Raw genomic sequence first — 23,122 nt, forward strand, 5'->3', positions numbered from 1 at the left:
TTTTCTGTCCAATTTCTGCCCAATTTCCTTTGGATTTCCCATCAACTGTGTAGTGCAAGGGCCAGCCTGATTGGATACAACTGAAAGTGTTGTTTGGGTTTGACCTCTTATTATATGGTTTTTGGTAAATCTAAAGCAAAATTCTCAAGAAAATTGTATAATGTATGGCCAGCCTTAGTCACCAAGACTGAAAAGCCGGTATCTGCATACAACATGCTACTGCAGGAGAAGCCTGGTTCATTTAAAGGGGTTGTAAAGCCTTAAGGTTTTTTTTTACCTTTATGCCTCAAAGTAAAAAAACCTTCTGCTCCTGGAATCCCCCCCCCCCCCAGCCCCCCTTAAACTTACCCGACCCCCACTGCAATCCAGTGCTGTTAATGAGAGCAGCGGCCCTGCCAGCTCTGTCCTTCCTCACAGGGCAAATAGAAAGCAGCAGGAGCCATTGGCTCCCGCTGCTGTTAATCAAACTCTGATGAGGGAGCAAGGTTGTGCTCCTACTGTCTGTTTCTATGGAAGCAGACATCAGGGCATGGGAGTGAGTGCCCCCATAGGAAGTGGCTTCCTATGGGGGCAATGGATGAAGGAAGAGGAGCCAAGAGCGCTGACAGGGGACCCAGGAAGAAGAGGATCTGGGCTTTTCTGTGCAAAACCATTGCACTGAGCAGGTATGACATTGGCTTCTGCTGCTGTCAAACTCTGAAGAGGGAGCAAGGCTGTGCTCCTGTCATCTGTTTCTATGGAAGCAAACAGCAGGGCTTGGGAGTGAGCCTTCACGAGTGCCCCCATAGGAAGTGGCTTCCTATGGGGGCAATGGATGAAGAGGAGGAACCAGGAGTGCTGACAGGGGAACCAGGAAGAAGAGGAGGATCTGGACTTTTCTGTGCAAAACTATTGCACTGAGCAGGTATGACATTGGCTCCTGCTGCTGTCAATCAAACTCTGAAAAGGGAGCAAGGCTGTGCTCCTGCCATGTGTTTCTATGGAAGCAGACAGCAGGGCTTGGGAGTGAGCCTGCACGAGTGCCCCTATAGAAAACCACTGCACTGAGCAGGTATGACATGTTTTAGAAAAAAAAAAAAATTGAAGCTTTACAAAACACTTTTAAATGAACCAGTGGCCATGTGATCAGATACCCAAGCAAAGGTCAAGTAATCTCTGACTACCATAAGCCATGTGGGCGTTTCAGATTATTGGAGACTGATCATTCAAAATTTCCAAAATCAGTCAGACCCCGTTTGCCAATCAAGCAGTGAGAGGAGAAGGCCTGCGTGGCACAAATATTTTGCAGCACTGGTAAGAAGGGAAGGAAAAAAAGTAAAAGAAGGAAAAAAAAAAAAAAAGGAAAAAAAAGGGGGAAAAAAAAGGGGGACAAAAAAAAAAAGGGGGGGGGAAGGAAAAAGGGGGGAAAGGGAAAAAGGGAGGAAAAAAGGGACAAAAAAGGGGGGGGGGAAGGAAAATGGGGGGTAAAGGGTAAAAAAGGGAGGAAAAGGGGGGAAAAAAAGGGGGGGGAAGGAAAAAAAGGGGGAAAAAAAAGGGAAAGGAAAAAAAGGGGGAAAAAAGGGAGGAAAAAGGGAATAAAAAAAAGGAGAAAGGGGGGGGGGTGAACAGGAAAAAAAAGGGAACAAAAAAAAAAAAAAAAAAAAAGGGGGAGAGGGGGGAAAAGGGAAAGGAAAAAAAAGGGAATAAAAAAAAAAGAAAAAAAAAGGGGGGGGGGGGGGGAGGGAATAAAAAGGGTGGAAAAAAGGAGAAAAAAGGGGGGGGGGAAGGAATAAAAAAATAAAAAAAAAAGGGGGAAAAAGGTGACAAAAGGGGTGGAAAAAGGGGGGGGGGGGGGGGGGGGAAGGAAAAAAAGGGAGGAAAAAGGGAATAAAAAAAGGAGAAAAGGGGGGGGGGGGTGAACAGGAAAAAAAAGGGAACAAAAAAAAAAAAAAAAAAAAAAAAAAGGGGGAGAGGGGGGAAAAGGGAAAGGAAAAAAAAGGGAATAAAAAAAAAGGGGGGGGGGGAGAGAATAAAAAGGGTGGAAAAAAGGAGAAAAAAGGGGGGGGGGGAAGGAATAAAAAAAGAAAAAAAAGGGGGAAAAAGGTGACAAAAGGGGTGGAAAAGGGGGGGAGGGGGGGGGGAAGGAAAAAAAGGGGAAGAAAATAAAGGGAAAGGAAAAAAAGGAATAAAAAAAGAAAAAAAAGGTGGGGGGAGGGAAAAAAAGGGCGAAAAGGGAATAAAAGAGAAAAAAAGAGAAAAAAAGGGGGGGAAAAGGGGAAAAAAGGGGGGGGGGGGAGGGGAAGGGAGAAAAAGGGGAAAAAAAAAAGGAGAAAGGGGGGGGGGGGGAACAAAAAACCTGCAGCTCCCCATTTAAAGTCGGAGGATTTAGCAAACTGCTTCTGCTCCCTAATGTTCTTGTCCGTCTGCCGAGGGGTTACACACGGCCTGCAGTAACTGGCAGATCCTGACTACAACCTACTTCCATTCCTCTAGCGAAGAGTCTTAAAATATCTGACAAATTGCCTGCATCAATGGCTGAGATGGTTGCCATGGCGACAGTGTTCCAGAGTCGATTTACAAGTGCTCCGTCTCTCTCTGTTACTTGTTTCATGCTTTCCAGGAGAGGAGAATCCTGTGACCAGCATACTCCCAGAGCCATTACTGCCAGGAAACCAGAGAGCTGGGCATGAGAGCCGAGGAGTGTATCCTTACCTCGCTGGAGGGTGGGGGCCAGCTGAAGCGAGACACCGTTTTCATGGCCAGCTTCTTCAGGGAGCTTGGCTGTGGAGACGTGGTGTCCTGCAAAGAGGGAGAGGAACGTTAGACACACACAGGGGGGAGATTCACGAAGATTGATGCACTCCATCGGGTGCAGCTGTGCATGGTAGCCAAATCAGCTTCCATCTTCAGCTGGTTCAATAAGGCGAGGTTCACACCTATGCAGTTTGCGTTTGCAGTTCCTGCAGTGCATTTTTGCACGTGCATTTTGCATTTTTAAAAAACATTTTCTTGTTGCTAGGCAGATTTAAAAACACAAAACGCATCAAAAATGTGGCAAAAACAAAAAAAACCACACACTAAATGCTTTTCTGCAGAGTTTCGATTGAAGTCTTTAGAACCAAAAACGCAACTTTTTGCGTTTAAAAAAGTCCCTGACCCTTTCTGGCAGCCCATGATATGAAACCGCTTCTGCTTGGCTGCTCCCCAGCTGCTGCAAGGATTCGACATGCTGGATGGTTCAAATAAACGTTTCCCCAGCAGCACACAACTGTTCCTTCTGCTCTTGTCGGCAGCATGAAACATAGCGTGAGCTGGGGATGCAGGTGTTCCACAAACACAGGGTAAGTACATAGCAGAAGTTCACTTGAAAGGGTTCGTTCACCTTAAAACAGAAAAAAAAAAGAAGCTGAACAAACACTGTACACCCTCCCCACTATACAAACATCTGGGGATGCTGAGCTGTCAGTGTCTGTGCAGCCTGTCCAGCATTCCCGGCATCTGAAATCCCAGCTCTTCTCCCTCTTCTCTGTGCAGCACTTCTGGGATAGACCAGAGTAATTCTGATTGGTCAGAGCCTGCACACAGCAATTCTGATTGGTCAGAGCCTGCACACGGTAATCCGGATCAGTCAGAGTCTGCACACGGTAATCCGGATCGGTCAGAGTCTGCACACGGTAATCTGGATCGCTCAGAGCCTGCACACGGTAATCCGGATTGGCCAGAGCCTGCACACGGTAATCCGGATTGCTCAGAGCCTGCACACGGTAATCCGGATTGGCCAGAGCCTGCACACGGTAATTCGGATTGGCCAGAGCCTGCACACAGTAATTCAGATTGGTCAGAGCCTGCACACAGTAATTCGGATTGGTCAGAGCCTGCACACGGTAATCCGGATCGGTCAGAGCCTGCACACAGTAATCCGGATTGGTCAGAGCCTGCATAATGAATCACTCTGGTCTGTCTCGGAAGTGCTGCACAAAGAAAACGGTGAAGAGCTGAGATTTCAGATCCCTGGACTGTTGGGAGTGCAGCAGGGACTGGAGAGAGGTGGAGAGTGTGTACAGTGTAGTACCTTTACTTTTAGTTCACCTTCTTTATTCTGTAAAGTTGAACTGACCCTTTAGGCCTCGTTCACACCATAAATGTAGAAAAACTGATGGAAACTGGACGCACAGATTTCACTTGCAGAGACATCAGTTTTCATGCACGCTTTAAAGTTTTTTTACACATTACAGATTATTGCACAGAAAAAAAATCTGCATGATACTAGTATTGTGGTGTGAACAGGGCACATAGGGAACAATTTATTTCATTGTGCAGTGCAGAAAAACGGACGTCTCTGCACCATGGTGTGAACGAGCCCTGAATCCTTCTCGTTTCTGCCCCTCTCTCTGACTTCATCTTGTACAATACGGGGCCCGTGGCCACATTCATGTACTAGAGGGAGTAGGACTGGACCACGGGACGGAAGGTAAAGGTAATAGGTTTTATTATCCCCTAGAAAAGCTTTATATTCTTTATCACCTATTGTAAGTAGGGGAAGAAAAAAATTGTCAAAATTCTACTGCCCACGTCGTCTTGGAGAGGAGGACGTCACACTCCTTTCGGTTAGATTCTAGGGAATACAGAGCAGCCGAAATCTCGCAAGACGACATCTTATTGAAAGAACCACTTTAAGGGAACCTGTCTGTGAAGCGGTTTCATGTTGAAGTCAGACAGCTGGCTCACGAGCTTTGCAGCCAGTGCCAAGAAGCACACAGATGGCTGCAGTGAGTCATACAATACCGTATTTAAAAAAAACGGTCTCTGGGCAAAAAAATAAAAAAGTTCTCCTATGCAGTGGGGCTGTACCTGTAGGAGTCAAATGCTCGTTTTGTCTAGGAGTGAGGAGAAAGTTTATACTCACCCGATCCTTCACGGTAATCGGAAAACAGTGCTCCCCCACGGTCCAAAGGTTGACTGTTCCTGGTCTGTAGAGCCTGCTCTGAGCTTGATGACATCAGGAATAGTCTACAACTTGAGACTGCTGGAACGTGGGGGTGTCAGATAGGTTTAAGAACCAGGGAATGAACTGGCCTACATTTCCACAAACAAACAAGTTTCAGAACCAGAGATATATATATATATATATATATATATATATATATATATATATATATATATATATATATATATATATATATATATATATATAAAAAATGGAACCCATCATCAGGAAAAAAATAAGCCCAAATCATAAAGGGAGGCTCATCATTAGGGTAAGCACATACTGATGTGGCATAAGAATCAAAAGTAACACCCTCCACCTTATACTGCTTTAAAGTTTCTGATGGGCATTTCATTTCTTGCAAATACAGAACTGACTCTAACTGCGATGTATATAAACAGTGGTATGCCCTTCGCACCTTATCGTCCTTGGGCGGTCTTCCTCTTTTGCGTGGGCTCTGGTCTCTGGGCTTTTTGGGGGATTTGGGGGAAGAGGACTCTGACTTCTTTTTTTTCTCTCCAGTAGTCTTCTTTGTTTTGCCCTCTGCTTTCTTGCCACTGGCTTTGTTTTTATCATCACCCGAGCTCTGAAAAAAAATTAAAGTTCAGCAGGGAAAACAGTACTGGAAAAACACACATACACTTATGGGCAGCACAGTGGCTAAATGGTTAGCACTTCCGCCTGGCAGTACTAGGGTCGTTGGTTCAAATCACAGCCACGGCACCACCTGCCTGGAGTTTGCATGTTCTCCCTGTGCCTGCGTGGGTTTCCTCTGGGTACTCCGGTTTCCTCCCACACTCCAAAGACATGCTGGTAGGTGAATTGGATCCTGTCTAAATTGGCCCTAGTATGTGTATGTATGAATGAATGTAAGTTAGGGACCTTAGATTGTACGCCCCTTGAGGGTTAGGGACCTTAGATTGTACACCCCTTGAGGGTTAGGGACTGATGTGAATGTACAATATATATGTAAAGCGCGGAGTAAATTGACGGCGCTATATAAGTACCTGGAATAAATAAACACACAAATACAATTAAAAGGGACCCGGTAACTGGGAAATATAACCCAATATAGCTCACTTATAGGCAGCATCACAATAGGGGACAGTTACTATAACTGGTGCGCACAGAATCTGATGCAGCTGTGCATAGTAACCAATCAGCTTCTAACTTCAGCACGTTCAATTAAGCTTTGACGAAAAAAAAAAAAAAAATTTACAAGCAGATTGGTTACTATGCACAGCAGCACAGGTTTTAGTAAATCCCCCCCCAATAGGTCACTATACACAAGGGACTCGTCTTAAATCTTCAGTATGTGAAAAAGCAATGTGGACAGAAAGCTTTTACAGTATATTTGCAAAGCCATCAGTAAACTTCAAGCAGGTACCTGGTTATAACAGGCTTTTGACAGGAGGCCCTCTCCTTCCCCCCGCAGTTTTCTGGGACGCTTCACAGGACCTAGAAGACTGCGAAACCAATCTCACGGCACACCACAACTCGTGCATGTGCAGTAGGAAACCCAGCTGAGAAGCCGCCAGGCTTTCCCAAGATAGCGCAGCCAGCACCTGATAGCCGACTGAAGACACTGCTGGATGCCTGGACAAGTAAGCATCCCAATATTAAAATTCAGCAACTACAGTATTTGTAGCTGTTGACTTTTAATTTTTTTTTAGGGGGGGGGGGGGGGGGCAGAACTCCTCTAAGTTTCAGTATAGCGAAGTTACACACAAACCTTAAATGAAGTGCTGGCCGTCATTTTAAATCCATGTACAGATTGGCTTTGACTTGTAAAAGTTTGTACAGTTTTTTTTTTTATACAGCTTTTGTTGAAAATATAAAAAAAATAACCTTCAGGCCCAGTATGGGGATGTTAAATACAATGGGAGTGCTGATAGTTCCTTTAAACAAGCTCTCAGTGGGCTTCAGCAGATTTTTTACATCCCCCTGATGAAGTCACGTGACCCGGTGACGCAACGCATAGGGGAGGGGCTCTGACGTCACGACGTTGTCTTGGATTGAACGTCGAGTACAGCATACACAGCAGGCTATGCTCTTCACTTTTTTAGCACTTTTAAACTGCAAAAATGTGAGTGTAACATCGCACAGAATAAAATCTTTAATCTAAGAAGGATAAGGCACCATGATTTCTTCCTTTTTCTCTTATGCGATCCATCTGTGACATACTGGACAGAGGTTAATAAAGGAAGGAGGAGACCCCTGGAGGGGAAAGGGAGACATCCATCCATCCATCCATTCCTTTACATATATCAGTGAATTGGAGAGACCCCAGGTGGATAAATACCCAACTACAGCCATCTATACAGCATCTGGAGAAACCGAATGCAGGAGAATTATGATTATATCTGTCCCTTGAGGACAAAAAGCAAGTTTTGCCTATAAATATTAGGCAAAACATCAGGTGAGCGCATAATAAGATCACACTGCACCCCGTCTTTTTGGAGTGGAATATTTCTGAATTGAAAGAGAATATTTTTTGAATTGAAAGCGGACCCTGTTTACTTATATATTGACTTTGATTCACTGGTAATTATTTAGATTCACAGTGGCTATTAGCACTGGAATTTGATTTCTATATATGTTATATATTTTGATTTGGAGATATCAAAAGTTGTATTAAATTTCTATGCTATTTAATTTTACACAGGAGCGTGGCACTATTGGTTTAATGATTATGAGATTTTTCGCACACATTAAAAACTTACCTGCTCTGTGCAATGGTTTTGGAGATCCTTCTCTACTCGGGTCTCCCGCCTGGCACTCCTGGCCCCTTCCTCCTGCTGAGCTCTCCCAGGTCTCTCCCTCCTCATTGGCTGTGATTGACAGCAGCAGGAGCAAATGGCTCCTGCGGCTATATCCCAGCCAATGAGAAGGGAGAGACCTGGGAGAAACGATTCTAAATAAACAGGTACAGCGCTTACCCTAATAAATATCTATTAGTGCATGAATACAATAATAATTATTAATACGTGACTAAAAATGTATACCGTGACTATTATTGTGAACTGAACTGATCCACTCAGGGATCTAAAGTGAAAACCAGAAGTGACTGAACATGGTGTTGTAAACAAACAGTGAAACCAAAAAAAGTCCAAAAATGGGACTAAAAATAATGTGAAAAGACAAATAAATGGTAGATGACAAATCCCTTAAATTGGGACCAAATAACTCACGAAATAATAATCACAGTGGCTTACATTGCCAAAACTGAAAACAAAGTGACAATAAGTGATTTCCTATTGAGGGATCAAAACTCCACAATAGTGACAAGTGCAGTGTTAGAACATAAACTCCCAAATATATATGAACATATAAAAATAATGTTATGAAAAATTTTTAGTCACGTATTAATAATTATAATTGTATTCATGCACAGAGACCCAGGAGAGCCACTTCTCTCATGCACAGCACTGGATCGTGATCAGGCTCAGGTAAATATTAGATGGGAGCTGCACACTGAAGGTTTTTTTACTTTTATGCATAGAATGAATGAAGGCAAAAAACCTTCAGCCTTTAGAACCATTTTAAAAAGTGTCATTAAACCTTTAAAATGTTCTTAGAAATGACAGCAGCTGATCTCAGCACTTACCTAGTCTGCCATTTCTTTAAAAGCGTACCCTTTAATTCTCCTAGATTGTAAGCTCAAAAGAGCAGGGCCCTCGATCCCCTCATGTTTTGCATTGTATTGGTATTGTTCTGTCACATGTTCTGTCCCCCTTTGTAATGTACAGCGCTGAGCGAACTATTGGCGCTTTATAAATACTGTATAATAATAATAATAATTACTCTTTTATTCGAACAGGTCCAAAGATCACTGCTTCAGGTTTCCAGTTTTAGGGTGGCTATATTGCCTTTCAGGGTCCTCCGGACCAACTATTTTGTGCAAGCTTCCAAGAAAGAACTACAAGTCAGCATGAGGATGCTGCCTGAGAGCAGCAGATACAGAAGACAAGCCTCAGACATTTTCATCCACATTACCATTCAATAAAACCAGCAAGCAGCAGAATACTGACAGTCAGCACTCAAGATTAATGTTTTACAACTGCAAACTGGGATCTGAAGGTTGCTTTAAAACAGCGTTTCTCAACCTTTTTTGGGTCAAGGCACCCTTTAAAAATGATGGACAGTTCCAAGGCACCCTTTAAAATTATGGACAGTCTTGAGGCACCGCATTCTAAAATGTGAAAAACTTTTCTAATAGTTTTCTATAACGCAGCAACATCCACACATGTAGGACACCCAACATTAGAGGTGATTTATTCTTCCAAAGCCATTACACTTTTGCACACTGGTACTGAGTAGTGTTCCGATGTTTCTCCGCTGCCTCAGTTTTTCTCCATCACTGAGCTAATGTGACCCCAGCACTGATGGAGAGGGGCGGGGGAGGGTCAAACTAGGATGCTGTGCAAGCAGCTGACATCCTCCTTATCAACTGATGTCATTGGTTAATCCAACACAACAAACACTTTACTCCTGCGCTAGGAAAGGACTCAGTAGACCCAATAGGAATGTTCTGGAATATGCACTGCTGGTCCGAATACACTGGATACAAATGGAGAAACAGAAAAAGGGTGCACTGACCTAGAGCATTATCGTTTAAAATAATTTATTAAAGAAACAAAATTAGGTATCATACTCACAATGGACATAATTACACAGCCATGTCAAACTGAACAAGGTGTATGATCCAAACAACATCTGAGTCCATACGATGGAACCCTGGATGACCAACGCATTTCGAAGACATAACCTCTTGGTTGGCTCTGAGGAAGAGGTTATGTCCTCGAAACGCGTTAGCCAGTTGGTCATCCAGGATGTCATTGGTTGTCAGGATGCCGGCGGCTGGAAGGTGGTAATGGTGCACAATGAAAACCTGTGGCTTTGTGTAACTAAAATGTAGGCTTGTTCGACCCGTTGGCTCGTATACAGGTTTTGGGAATTTTTTTTAGAAATTTTGCCAAGACACCCTGGTTGAGAAAGGCTACTTTAAAAGATGTCAAGAAAGACGACTGATGCTTGCTGAAAGCTTAGCAAATATAAATCTATATAAACAGAATCCCCTGTATACAAGCCACAAACAAGAGACTGCTAGAGAGCTGTGACAAGAGAGAACTTACAACCTCTATACACAAGTATTTATGGCAGGGGTGTCAAACTGGCGGTCCACCAGCTTTTGCGAAACTACAAATCCCATCATGCCTTTGGGAGTCATGCTTGTAACTGTCAATCTTGCAATGCCTCATGGGACTTGTAGTTTGGCAACAGCTGGAGAGCCGCCAATTTGACACCCGTGCTTTATGGGATGGCAAGATGGATGGGATGGATTGCTATTAGCAATCAGTTGGTTCCAAGCAAATATATCTAGGAACTTTGCTGCTCAATTTAGATTATTGTACTTTTCCTGTATCCCCTTGTTAGTGCATGCTAGCAGCATATTTGGGAGCCTACTGCCAGAACACTTTCTAGAACAAGGAAAAGCAATGGGTACAACCTACACAATTTAATAATTACATGTGATGCAGCTTTTCTCCCTCTATACCTGTTCCTTGGCAAGTTTCTTCTTCAAGAACTCTTCCACGGCATCCACAGCCTGCTGGAAACGTTTACCCTTGTTGGCTTTTATCATCTCCTCCTTGTGGGCTTGGTAGGGCTTTAGCTGCTCCATCTTGATCCAAGCACTAACAGAGAGAATACAGCACTTAAATCAGGAGTAACTAACAAAGCACCATTGACAACGTTATTTATTTTTTTTTTTTTTAAAGAGACCCTGTCATCACGCTACACCTAACAAAACCCTGTCACCAGACTATTCAATCCATCAAAAATCCTCCCAGCAGATTATATATACACATTTAATGTATTTCTGAATATGTTGTTATACTAATATAGCCATTCAAAAGCCCCAAGACCGCTGCTGGACCAGGGGCAGACTGACAACTCATGGGGCCCCCGGGCAATGGGGGGGATCATGGGGCCCCTGTGTCCTTGCTCAAATGCAAAAAAGCTTATGAAAAAGGTACCAGGGGCATCTTATGGGGCCCCCTACTGACCCCGGGCCCTCGGGCCGTGCCCGAGTTTCCAAATGGTCAGTGCGCCCCTGTGCTGGAAACTACCATATTAGAGGTGATGTCAATAGCTCTTGCACACTCAGAGCTACGATTCGACTGACACTCTTAGGCTGGCCATACATTATACAATTTCCTTTAGAAAACTGCTTTAGATTTACCAAAAACCATATAATAGCAGGTCAAACCTAAACAATACTTTCAACTGACATGCTGGTAGGTGAATTGGCTCCTGTCTAAATTGTCCCTAGTATGTGTATGTATGAATGTGAGTTAGGGACTTTAGACTGTACGCTCCTTGAGGGTTAGGGACTGATGTGAATGTATAATATATATATATATATTATATATATATATATATATATATATATATATATATATATATATAGCGCTGCGTAAATTGATGGCGCTATACAAGTACCTGAAATAAATTGTATCCAATTAAGCAGGCCCTTGCACTACATAGTTGAAGGTAAATCTAAAGGAAATTGGGCAGAAATTGAACAGAAAATTGTATATTGTATGGCCAGCCGTAAGCTAGTTACACATAGAACAAAAACTTCAAAACTTCAATCAGCAGCTTGCAGTCAATTAGCCGCATGGATGATCGTTGTATTGATTCCTGCATCCATCTCCTCCGTGGATGCAGTAATCTGTTATTTTGGTTCAGCCTGCTTGTTGAAGTAAAAAAAAAAACACAAACACACACAACTGTGTGCACCCAAGCTTAAAGCATTCCCCTTTGCTCCTCCGCCAGCTGCTACTTAAATGCTTAGATAGAGAGGTGAAAGAAAAGGTAGAGGAGCTGGGCCGGCAAAGACAGAAATTAGACACTCCCAGGAGAGGAGAGGATTATGACCTCTAAAGGAGGGAGAGAGGGTGACTGTTCTAGAAAAATTGACCACTCTGGAGTAGTCAAGATTTCTAGCAAGTTCAAAAGGCACAATGCATCTCTCGTCCATTAAGGGACATGTGATTCTTAAACGTCTGGTTTGAGGATTATACACTTGCCAAAAAAAACAAGGCTTTATCAGGGAATAAAACACTTCCCATAACCAGGATGGGGAAAAAAAAAAAAGTTATAAACAAGTATTTAAAATCAAGGAAAAAAAAAATTACACTGCATCTGTCCCCCACCGTTTCCAAAACTAAGAACTGAATGATCAAAGACTGCTGATCGTTCAGTTCTCAGCCTTCAGGAAGCTCACTGGAGCAAAGAGCTGAGGAGGGGGAGGCAGAGACTGGGTCAGGCTCTCAGCGGTTCACAGAGGCTGAGCCAGATGCCAGTCCAGGCTTCTGGGTGGATCCCGACCATATGCTCCATATGGTAGTGTCTGGACTGGCTGAGAGACATCAGCAGGCAGCAGAGTTTAGCAGAACAAACTGCCTTCCTGAGATCTATGGATGTATAGCCAAAAGAGATTTGGCCTTACTTCTTTAGGAAACAAATCAGTTACATTTTACATCTACTTTAGTATAATCAATGTCACAGGCCAAAAAAAAAAAAGAAATCAAAACCGCATAAAATGGAAATATTTATAATAATGGAAGTACATTCCGGTCACTTACTGATCTTCCGTTCCAAAAAACTTGACAAACAAGCATTTTTTGCCACGTGGCTTCTTTAAATCTTTAGGTGGGTTGACAATCTGAAAAAGAAAGAAAACAGTTTTTGGTGTTTTTTTTAAATGAAGGTTCTCACATGAAGAGCTCATTACCAGAGCCACCATTCCAAGGCTCATTATCAAGGCTTGTACTTTGTAGTCAATGTGCCCTCCAATAGTCTGCAGAAATGACAATGCCTGTGCCATCATTTCCATAGATATGGTTCTGTAAAATAGTAATCTGCCAGAACAATGCTTAAAGCGGAGTTCCACTCACGCTGTCAAAAAATAAAAGAAAAAGTCAGCAGCTGCAAAAACTGTAGCTGCTGACTTTTAAAAAAACAGCCACTTACCTGTCCCTCGGTGCCGCGATGTGTCCCCCGCAACCCGTTTTACCGGCTGTCTTCTCTCCCTGGCGCCGGCATCTTCAGTGTGGGCACCCGGCTGTGACAGCTTGCAGATTCACAGCCGGGTGCCAACTGCGCATGCGCGAGTAGCGCTGCACTTCGTGAATGGTCCTGTAGTCTTCTGGGACCTGTCATGTGTCCCAGAAGACTACAAGGAGGGAGGGATGGAGGACAACTTCCGCTTACAATTGCCTAGGCCTGTGGTTCTCAACCTGTGGGTCGCGACCCCTTTGGGGGTCGAACAACCCTTTCACAGGGGTCGCCTAAGACCATCGGAAAACACATATTTCCGATGTGTAAAGAGCAGCTACTGTGTAGAAAGCAGCTGCTGTGTTGAAAGCAGCTACTGTGTTGAAAGCAGCAGTATTGGAGGTAAAACGACACTCATGAATTATAATTACTGGGTAAATAATTTTATGGTTGGGGGTCACCACAACATGAGGAACTGTATTAAAGGGTCGCGGCATTAGGAAGGTTGAGTACCACTGGCCTAGGCGATCGGAGCAGAACTGAGAGCGGGTACCTGTCAAATTCAGGTACCCGCCCCCCAAAGGTGCCAATCCTTAACAGGGAGCGGGGGACCAGTCTTTAAAGAGAAACTTCCCCTTTTGGGTGGAACTCCACTTTAAGTTGAGAGATTGAGCCTAAAGCCTTGACAATCCAAAATATAATGTACACATTTGGAAAGGGAACCAGGCGTGTGGCTCTGGGCAGACGTGAAGAGTGAGTTCAGCTATTCAGCTCAGCCTGCATCTGATGATTTTACAAGCTTGTGGAGTTTTATTCATTTTCTACACGATAGAAATGTGTGACCTCCATTACCTTTAAAAGGGACAGATCCCTAGTTCTAGTTTGGCATTCTATTGAAAGTTCAAAAGGTGTCTGATTACTATCACATGGTCGCGGATTGAAAAAAAGTGAAGAATCCTTCTGTCTACTTGTTATTACTAAGTGCATTTTCATGGGCTGGGAGGTGAGAGTTCTGTGAGCACCGAGGTGGCACTACTTGTATAATGCAGGCTGTTTCACTTGATGGTGTTTGGGATATCAGTACAAGAAGAAATACACATGAATTTTTGAAGAACTTTATCAGCGAATAAAAATTGATTGATTTCACATATATGGACGTTTTGATCAGTTTTACATAGTTACATAGTTATTCTGCCTGGAAAAAAAAAAGTCCATCCAGTTCAACCATCAAAAAAAAAAAAAAGTTATAATCCTATACCCACAGTTGATCCAGAGGAAGACAAAAAAAAAAAAAAAACAACCCAGCAAAGCATGATCCAATTTGCTCCTGCAGGGGAAAAAAATTCCTTCCTGATACCCGAGAGGCAATCGGATATTCCCTGGATCAACTTTACCTATAAATGTTATATCCAGTTATATTCTGTGTATCCAAGAAAGAATTCAGGACTTTTTTAAAGCAATCCACTGAGCTGGACACAACCAACTCTTGAGGGAGTCTATTCCACATTTTCACAGCTCTTACTGTGAAGAAGCCTTTCCATGTTTGGAGATTAAATTTCTTTTCCTCCAGACGTAAAGAGTGCCCCCTTGTCCTCTGTGATGACCTCAGGGGGAATAACTCTACACCGAGTTCACTATATGAACCACTGATGTATTTATACATGGAGATCATATCCCCCTTATGTATTATACATGGAGATCATATCCCCCCTTATGTATTATACATGGAGATCATATCCCCCCTTATGTATTATACATGGAGATCATATCCCCCCTTATGTATTATACATGGAGATCATATCCCCCTTATGTATTATACATGGAGATCATATCCCCCCCTTATGTATTATACATGGAGATCATATCCCCCCCTTATGTATTATACATGGAGATCATATCCCCCTTATGTATTATACATGGAGATCATATCCCCCCTTATGTATTATACATGGAGATCATATCCCCCCTTATGTATTATACATGGAGATCATATCCCCCCTTATGTATTATACATGGAGATCATATCCCCCCCTTATGTATTATACATGGAGATCATATCCCCCCCTTATGTATTATACATGGAGATCATATCCCCCCTTATGTATTATACATGGAGATCATATCCCCCCTTATGTATTATACATGGAGATCATATCCCCCCTTATGTATTATACATGGTGATCATATCCCCCCTTATGTATTATACATGGTGATCATATCCCCCCTTATGTATTATACATGGAGATCATATCCCCCCTTATGTATTATACATGGAGATCATATCCCCCTTATGTATTATACATGGAGATCATATCCCCCCCTTATTTATTATACATGGAGATCATATCCCCCCCTTATGTATTATACATGGAGATCATATCCCCCCTTATGTATTATACATGGAGATCATACCCCCCTTATGTATTATACATGGAGATCATATCCCCCTTATGTATTATACATGGAGATCATATCCCCCCTTATGTATTATACATGGAGATCATATCCCCCTTATGTATTATACATGGAGATCATATCCCCCCTTATGTATTATACATGGAGATCATATCCTCCCTTATGTATTATACATGGAGATCATATCCCCCCTTATGTATTATACATGGAGATCATATCCCCCCTTATGTATTATACATGGAGATCATATCCTCCATTATGTATTTATAAATGATTATCATGAGTTTTGTCCTCATGGTCTTTTAATTTATAGTTGCCTTATAGCAGTGCAACATCACTTGTTTTATTTATCTTTATTGTGGGAACACAATTTGATGGTAGCAGCAGCCATCATTGTCACATTCATTACACTTTGTCCTATTATTTAGGCAGCGCAGGGGTTTCAATTTATTACAGTTTTTGTAGCTGCCGACTTTTTTAAATTTTGCCTGGAGCTCCGCTTTAACTGTGGTGGCCTCATTAGTTTTTTTTTTTTCCTTTTACTTTCACCTGGTATCCAGCCACTAATACACTTCTGCTCAAGGGTGACAACATTCACTCACTATACTGTATCTAATGAGCAGCAGCATTGTCACCCCTCTTCTCCATAACATGGGGAAGGTGAAGGGTGTTCTGTAGTCCACAGAGATCACTGCGAACAATGCTAACTAGGAAGAGTGGAAAGCACAGGAAGTAAACAGGCCAAATATTTGCAGAATCAACAGGCATTTTTGCACTTATTGGACAGATAGAACAAAACTCTTTCAATGGAAGATTAAACAGAGTAAAAATAAATAAATACAACTTTCTAGGTTTCAGACAGGAAGTGAGAAGGACCAGTCAGGTTTTTATTATTGTCTGTGCCACCATTGAGGAGATTCGTCCTCTCCATTTGTACTGGTGACCATTGTCACAGAGATATATATATATATATATAGATAGATATATATATATATATATATACATATATATATATATATATATATATAGCACACACACATATACACACAATTTTAGAGTTGGAAGCAAAAATAAATAAGTCACAGATGTAAAAGTAATCTCCAGTCCCCCATTCACTCACCTTTCCAGGCCAGGGAGGATACCGGCCCAATTTCCCCCTAAAAAGAAAATACAAAGGAGAATCAAATATAGAATGTTAGGAGAGGGTAAAACCATTTATATAAATGTAAAAGTATGAGGGATTATCACTGGCAACCCCAAACCTACAGAAATGCTAAAATAGTTTGAGATCAAAAATGAAACTAACCCCTCCGATCTTTTAGAGCGAAGGAAGCTGCAATCTTGGCTTCGGTTTGATCTGTAATTGCCATCGTGCTGCACATGTGATCAGTTATGACACCAGCCGTTTGATGGCTTGGCAGTTCGGTTGAGTGCAAAAGCAACTGTGCCGGCTATCTTTTGCAGAAAGCCTCGATCGTAACCGTTTTTTGGGAAATGGTTAAAGCAGAACTACACTTAGCTTGGATCCAACTAGTGGTGCACGGAAATGAAAATTCTGGTGCCGAAACCGAAAATTCAAAATGCACTTGGCCAAAAACCGAAACGTGCAGTTTTTAAAAATGAATATATATGTTTTGGAAAAAAATACACTTTGATTAAATATATATATATATATATATATATATATATACACAACCCATTTTTTTCTAAAATATGAGAAGATGTTACGGCGAGTAAATAGATACCAAACATGTCAAGCTTTAAAATTGCGCATGCTCATGGAATGGCGTGAAACTGAGGTACTTAAAAATCTCCATGGGTGATGCTTTAAAAATTACTACAGGTTAGCAGTGTAAAAGGTACAGAGGTGGTTTAGTGCGAGAATTATTGCTCTTGTTCTGACATTCGTGGCGATACCTCACATTTGTGGTTTGAACACCATTTACATATGTGGGCATGGCCTACGTATGCGTTCACCACTACATGCGAGCATGGGGGGACAGGGGCACTTTAAAAAAAAAAAATGATTTAAATTGTTTGTTTTTTTTGCACTGTCCCTTTACAAAATTTTTTTTATCACTTTTATTCTTATCACAAGAAATGCATGCATCCTGTGTGATAGAAATAATTAGTGACAGGTCCTCTTTATGGAGAGATATGGGGTCAACAAGATCCCACATCTCTCTTCTACAATGTAAAGCATTGGTTTAAAAAAAAAAAATTGATCTGGTGCTTTCAAAAGAAAATGGCCAGAATGGGAAGTGACCGCTCAGGTACTCCAAGGGCATAGAGATGAGTGGCAGCCATCTTTCCTTCACTCATCTCTATGCCCAGTGCCGGGATCGATGGTTTCTCAGGTAAGACTGAGAACTACCGAGCGGCGGCCGGTGCAGCAGTGGTGAGGGGTGGCGGTGACAGCGAGGTTTTTTTCTCCACCTGTATCTGTGCTTTTTTCATTTCGACCAATGGCCGAAAGGGGTGTTTTTGGCCGAAACTCCAGTGCATCCCTAAATCCAACAATGCAGTATCCCAAACCTCCCAGCCAAGCTGCTGACATCTTCGGGCAGCCAGCTTCAGGGCTTTGATCGCCAGCAGGTCACTCCAACTAATTCGGCATTGCCGGGTGGACAGGCAGGTAGGTAACTTTATATAAACACAAATGTCTCTTCTGCATTAACATTCCTCCACGATCGCCCTTTACTGAATTTTGTATCTGAAGTTCCTCTTTAAATTGATCTGTTTAGTTCTGCTGTAACAAGAAGACATCAAACCCTACAACAGCTGCTAAAAAGACACCAAGATTACTAAATGGCTTTCACCAAGTTTTACGTTCAAATCTACCACTTCCTGTTGACAGAAGGACTTTTATTACGCATTCTACAAAACGTACTGGTCTTATCGATGATTGGCCTATAAATAACCCAAACACATTTAAAAAGGAAACTATTGGACCGATGGAATTATTAAAGATGCTCTTTAAAAGTGCAATGCTAGAATCCCCAACGCTAGAATCCCCAACGCTAGATTCCCCAGCGCTAGATTCCCCAGCGCTAGATTCCCCAGCGCTAGATTCCCCAGCGCTAGATTCCCCAGCGCTAGATTCCCCAACGCTAGAATCCCCAACGCTAGAATCCCCAACGCTAGAATCCCCAACGCTAGAATCCCCAACGCTAGATTCCCCAACGCTAGATTCCCCAACGCTAGATTCCCCAACGCTAGATTCCCCAACGCTAGATTCCCCAACGCTAGAATCCCCAACGCTAGAATCCCCAACGCTAGAATCCCCAACGCTAGAATCCCCAACGCTAGAATCCCCAACGCTAGAATCCCCAACGCTAGAATCCCCAACACTAGAATCCCCAACACTAGAATCCCCAACACTAGAATCCCCATTGATCACTGAAGAGATCAAAGATAGAAATAAGAGGTATTCTCTTTCTACAAGGAACACAGTAACCCATAACAGAAAGGCCACGGGTATGACTGCACTAGAGAACCTGGAAAGTCACCGCCCCACCTTATCCAATCATAAAAGGCAAAGCATCCTCTAATGGCACCTGTACCAAGTGGCCAACCTCCTGTGCTCAAAATGCATCAAGCCAGCCACTCAAAGGACTAGAAGCAAGTAGAGATGACTAGTAGTGTCTACTTCAGCGATTTCCAGCTTCCAGGGGCATTGGCCAGATATGGTATATACATACAGCGGATATAAAAAGTCTTCACACCCCTGTTACAATGTCAGGTTTCTGTGATGTAAAAAAATGAGACAAAGATAAATCATTTCAGAACCTTTTCTACCTTTAAATGTGACCTATAAACTGTACAAATCAGTTGAACAACAAACTGAAATCTTTTAGGTGGAGGGAAGTAAAAATAAAAAACAAATAATATGGCTGCATAAATGTGCACACCCTTACACTAATCCTTTGTTGAAGCCCTTTTTGATGTGATTCCAGCACTCAGTCTTTTAGGGGAGGAGTCTATCAGCATGGCACATCTTGACTTGGCAATATTTGCCCGCTCTTCCAAATCTGTCAGATTGCGAGGACATCTCCTGTGCACAGCCCTCTTCAGATCCTTCCACAGATTTTCAAATTCAGGTCTAGGCTGTGGCTGGGCCATTCCAAACCTTTCATCTTTTTCCGGTGAAGCCATTCCTTTGTTGATTTGGATGTACGCTTTGGGTCGTTGTCATGCTGAAAGATGAAGTTCCTCTTCATGTTCAGCTTTCTAGCAGAAGCCGGAAGATTTGTGCCAATATTGACTGGTATTTGGAACTGTTCATAATTCCCTCTACCTGGTCTAAGGCCCCAGTTCCAGTTGAAGAATAACAGCCCCAAAGCATGATGCTGCCACCACCATGCTTCACAGTGGGTATGGTGTTCCTTTGGTGATGTGCAGTGTTGTTTTTGCGCAAAACATATCTTTTGGAATTCTGTCCAAAAAAGTTCAACCTTGGTTTCATCAGACCAGAACACATTTTCCCACGCGCTTTTGGGAGACTTCAGATGTGTTTTGGCAAAATTTAGCCACACTTAGATGTTTTTCTCTGTAAGAAAAGGCTTCCGTCTTGCCACTCTACCCCAGAGCCCAGACATATGAAGAATACGGGAGATTGTTGTCACATGGAGCACACAGTCAGTACTTGCCAGATATTCCTGCAGCTCCTTTAAATGTTGCTGTAGGCCTCTTGGCAGCCTCCCAGACCAGTCTTCTTCTCGTCTTTTCAATTTTGGAGGGACGTCCAGTTCTTGGTGATGTCACTGTTGCACCATATTTTCTTCACTTGATGATGACTGTCTTCACTGTTCCATTGTATATATAATGCCTTGGAAATTCCTTTTGTACCCTTCTCCTGACCGATACCTTTTAACAATGAGATCCCTCTGATGCTTTGAAAGCTCTCTGCAGACCATGGCTTTTGCTGTAGGATGCGACTAAGAAAATGTCAAGACCTACTAGAACAGCTGAACTTTATTTGGGGTTAATCAGAGGCACTTTAAATGATGGCAGGTGTGTACTGACTCCTATTTAACATGATTTTGAATGTGATTGCTTAATTCTGAACACAGCTACATACAGTTATAAATAGGGTGTGCACACTTAAGCAACCACATTATTTTAGTTTTTTTATGTCGTTCCCCCCCCCCCCCCAAAAAAAAAAGATGTGTTTGTTTTTCAATGGAGTTGTACAGTTTATAGGTCACATTTAAGGTGGACAAAGTTCTGAAATTATTCATCTTTGTCTCATTTTTCTTTACATCACGGAAACCTGATATTTTAACAGGGGTGTGTACACTTTTTATTTCCACTGTACTTACCTTGGACCAAGCTGGACCTATAGAAAAATATCCATACATGGAATTCTTCTTTAAACACTAGATCTTCTCATGTTTCAATTCTTTTCTTTTTTTGTACTAAGTGGCTATGTGTGACCCACTACTACTAGGATTTACTGTCAAATTTCCAATGAAGCCTTCCCCAATTTTTTTCTTAGAGTAACTTGGGTCTTACATCATCAGGGCAGCACGGTGGCTAAATGGTTAGCACTTCCGCCTGGCAGTACTAGGGTGATTGGTTCAAATCCCAGCCACGGCACCACCTGCCTGGAGTTTGCATGTTCTCCCTGTGCCTGCGTGGGTTTCCTCCGGGTATTCCAGTTTCCTCCCACACTCCAAATACATGCTGGTAGGTTAATTGGCTTCTGTCTAAATTGGCCCTACTATGTGTATGTATGAATGTGAGTTAGGGACCTTAGATTGTACGCCCCTTGAGGGTTAGGGACCTTAGATTGTACGCCCCTTGAGGGTTAGGGACCTTAGATTGTACGCCCCTTGAGGGTTAGGGACCTTAGATTGTACGCCCCTTGAGGGTTAGGGACCTTAGATTGTACACCCCTTGAGGGTTAGGGACCTTAGATTGTACACCCCTTGAGGGTTAGGGACTGATTTGAATGTACAATATATATGTAAAGCGCTGAGTAAATTGACGGCGCTATACAAGTACCTGAAATAAATACATCAAACAATTTTCTTATTCAATTTCCTTTAGATTTACCTTTAACTATGTAGTGTAAAGGCCTGTCTGACTGCATACAAATTGAAAGGGTTTAGGTTTGACCTCATATTATATGGTTTTGGGGAATCCAAAAAAAAATTGTACAATATATGGCCAGCCTTGGGGAACTCTTTAAAAGCATTTAACACCCTGGACTGCTCTATATAATAATATTTTCTGTAGAAGTGAAACTAAATAAGTAATAGCCAGAAAAGAAATGACCATTGGTGGTCAGTGGGAGAAGGACCACCTTTTATATTGGTGACCAGTGAAAAGAACTCCTCCCTTTTATAGATGGCTAAAAAGCTCAGTAGTGTCAGTGGTTTTTTTATTTTAGAAACTCTACAGCACCCTTTCTCAAATGGGGTTCTTCAAAGTTTTCCTAAAACCTAAGATGGCAGTCAAAAAGACAGAATACCCTCAGCTGTGAACCTGACTGACATAAATATACACACTTGTATTGGCTGAACATGTAGATCTCTAACAGTCCTGCTGGGGATTTGTCTGGTCTCAATGAAAAAATTGGAACTTGTGAGAAATATCCAAGTTTCTCGGGAGTTCAGTTGATCAGCGGTGCTTGTTGAAGTTGTGGCCTGACCAGGGGCGGACTGACCATTTGGAAACTCGGGCACTGCCCAAGGGCCCGGGGTCAGTAGGGGGCCCCATGAGATGCCCCTGGTACCTTTTTCATAGGCTTTTTTGAGTTTGGGCAAGGACACAGGGGCCCCATGATCCCCTATTTCCCGGGGGCCCCATGAGCTGTCAGCCCGCCCCTGGGCCTGACCAAAGCTGCAAGAATTCTCCAGATAGGACTAATTGGAAGGACGGACCAATCATTGTTCCACATCTATGGGCTTAAACTTCAGAATGTAGTGGAGGGCACAGCTGCCTTTGTTGGATCCCAAGGTCTCTCTATCACTCAATTCAGAAAATTGCGGAACAGACAGGCCTGGGGATCCCCATAGCAGATCCCACTTACCCAAAAGACACAAAGAACGTTTATTACCAGATGCAGCCTAGGTGCGAGTGGTTGTTTAACCTGATCCTACCCCATACCATCACACCAGTTATTGGATCTCTTATGGCTCAATATTTTTGACACATTGGGGTTTATTTACTAAAGCTGGACAATGCAAAACCAGGCTCACTTCTGCACCAATCTGCTTCTAACCTCAGCTTGTTCAATTAAGCTTTGGCAATAAAACCTGGAAGCTGATTGGTTTCTATGCAGAAGTGACCCTGATTTTGCACTCTCCTGCTTTAGTAAATAAACCCCATTATGCCCCTAGATACAAGACAAGATCCCTTCATGCCATCAGAATCCATCCTCTCTAAATTCCCAACAACAAACAAGAAACAACCTTCTCTTTTCCATGCTTCATTCTTTTAAGGCAGCCTACATGATATTTTAGTCACCTTTACCAGCAGAAGATCCCACAAATGACCTCAAATCCTCTTCAACCCCAGAAATGCCCTGATACCGAATAGCTAAGCATGAGCTCCTTGCTAGATCTTCTGATCCAGATTATCTTAAAGCCCCTTACATTGTCTATGAACTTACCAGAAATTATCCCATCCCAAGTATATAAACAAGAATCCTAGACACACCACTGTAGAACC

The 23,122-nt window shown here is 42.6% G+C and overlaps 1 protein-coding gene across 2 annotated transcripts in view; it reads right to left on the bottom strand.

Moving 5' to 3' along the window:
* Positions 1–23,122, bottom strand: part of GLYR1 (glyoxylate reductase 1 homolog) — a 74,344-nt gene that overhangs the window by 48,972 nt on the left and 2,250 nt on the right. For both annotated transcript variants that reach the window (XM_089694095.1, XM_089694096.1), the window contains exons 2-6: positions 16,566–16,602; positions 12,619–12,698; positions 10,524–10,662; positions 5,385–5,552; positions 2,692–2,778 (exon numbers count right to left, since the gene is read on the bottom strand). In XM_089694095.1, coding sequence (XP_089550221.1) covers positions 2,692–2,778; positions 5,385–5,552; positions 10,524–10,662; positions 12,619–12,698; positions 16,566–16,602 — 511 coding nt within the window. The remainder of the gene's footprint in view (positions 1–2,691; positions 2,779–5,384; positions 5,553–10,523; positions 10,663–12,618; positions 12,699–16,565; positions 16,603–23,122) is intronic.

This window comes from Staurois parvus, unplaced genomic scaffold, assembly GCF_062004578.1.
Source record: "Staurois parvus isolate SC_StPar_1 unplaced genomic scaffold, SC_StPar_1.0 ptg000649l, whole genome shotgun sequence".
Lineage (NCBI taxonomy): Eukaryota > Metazoa > Chordata > Amphibia > Anura > Ranidae > Staurois > Staurois parvus.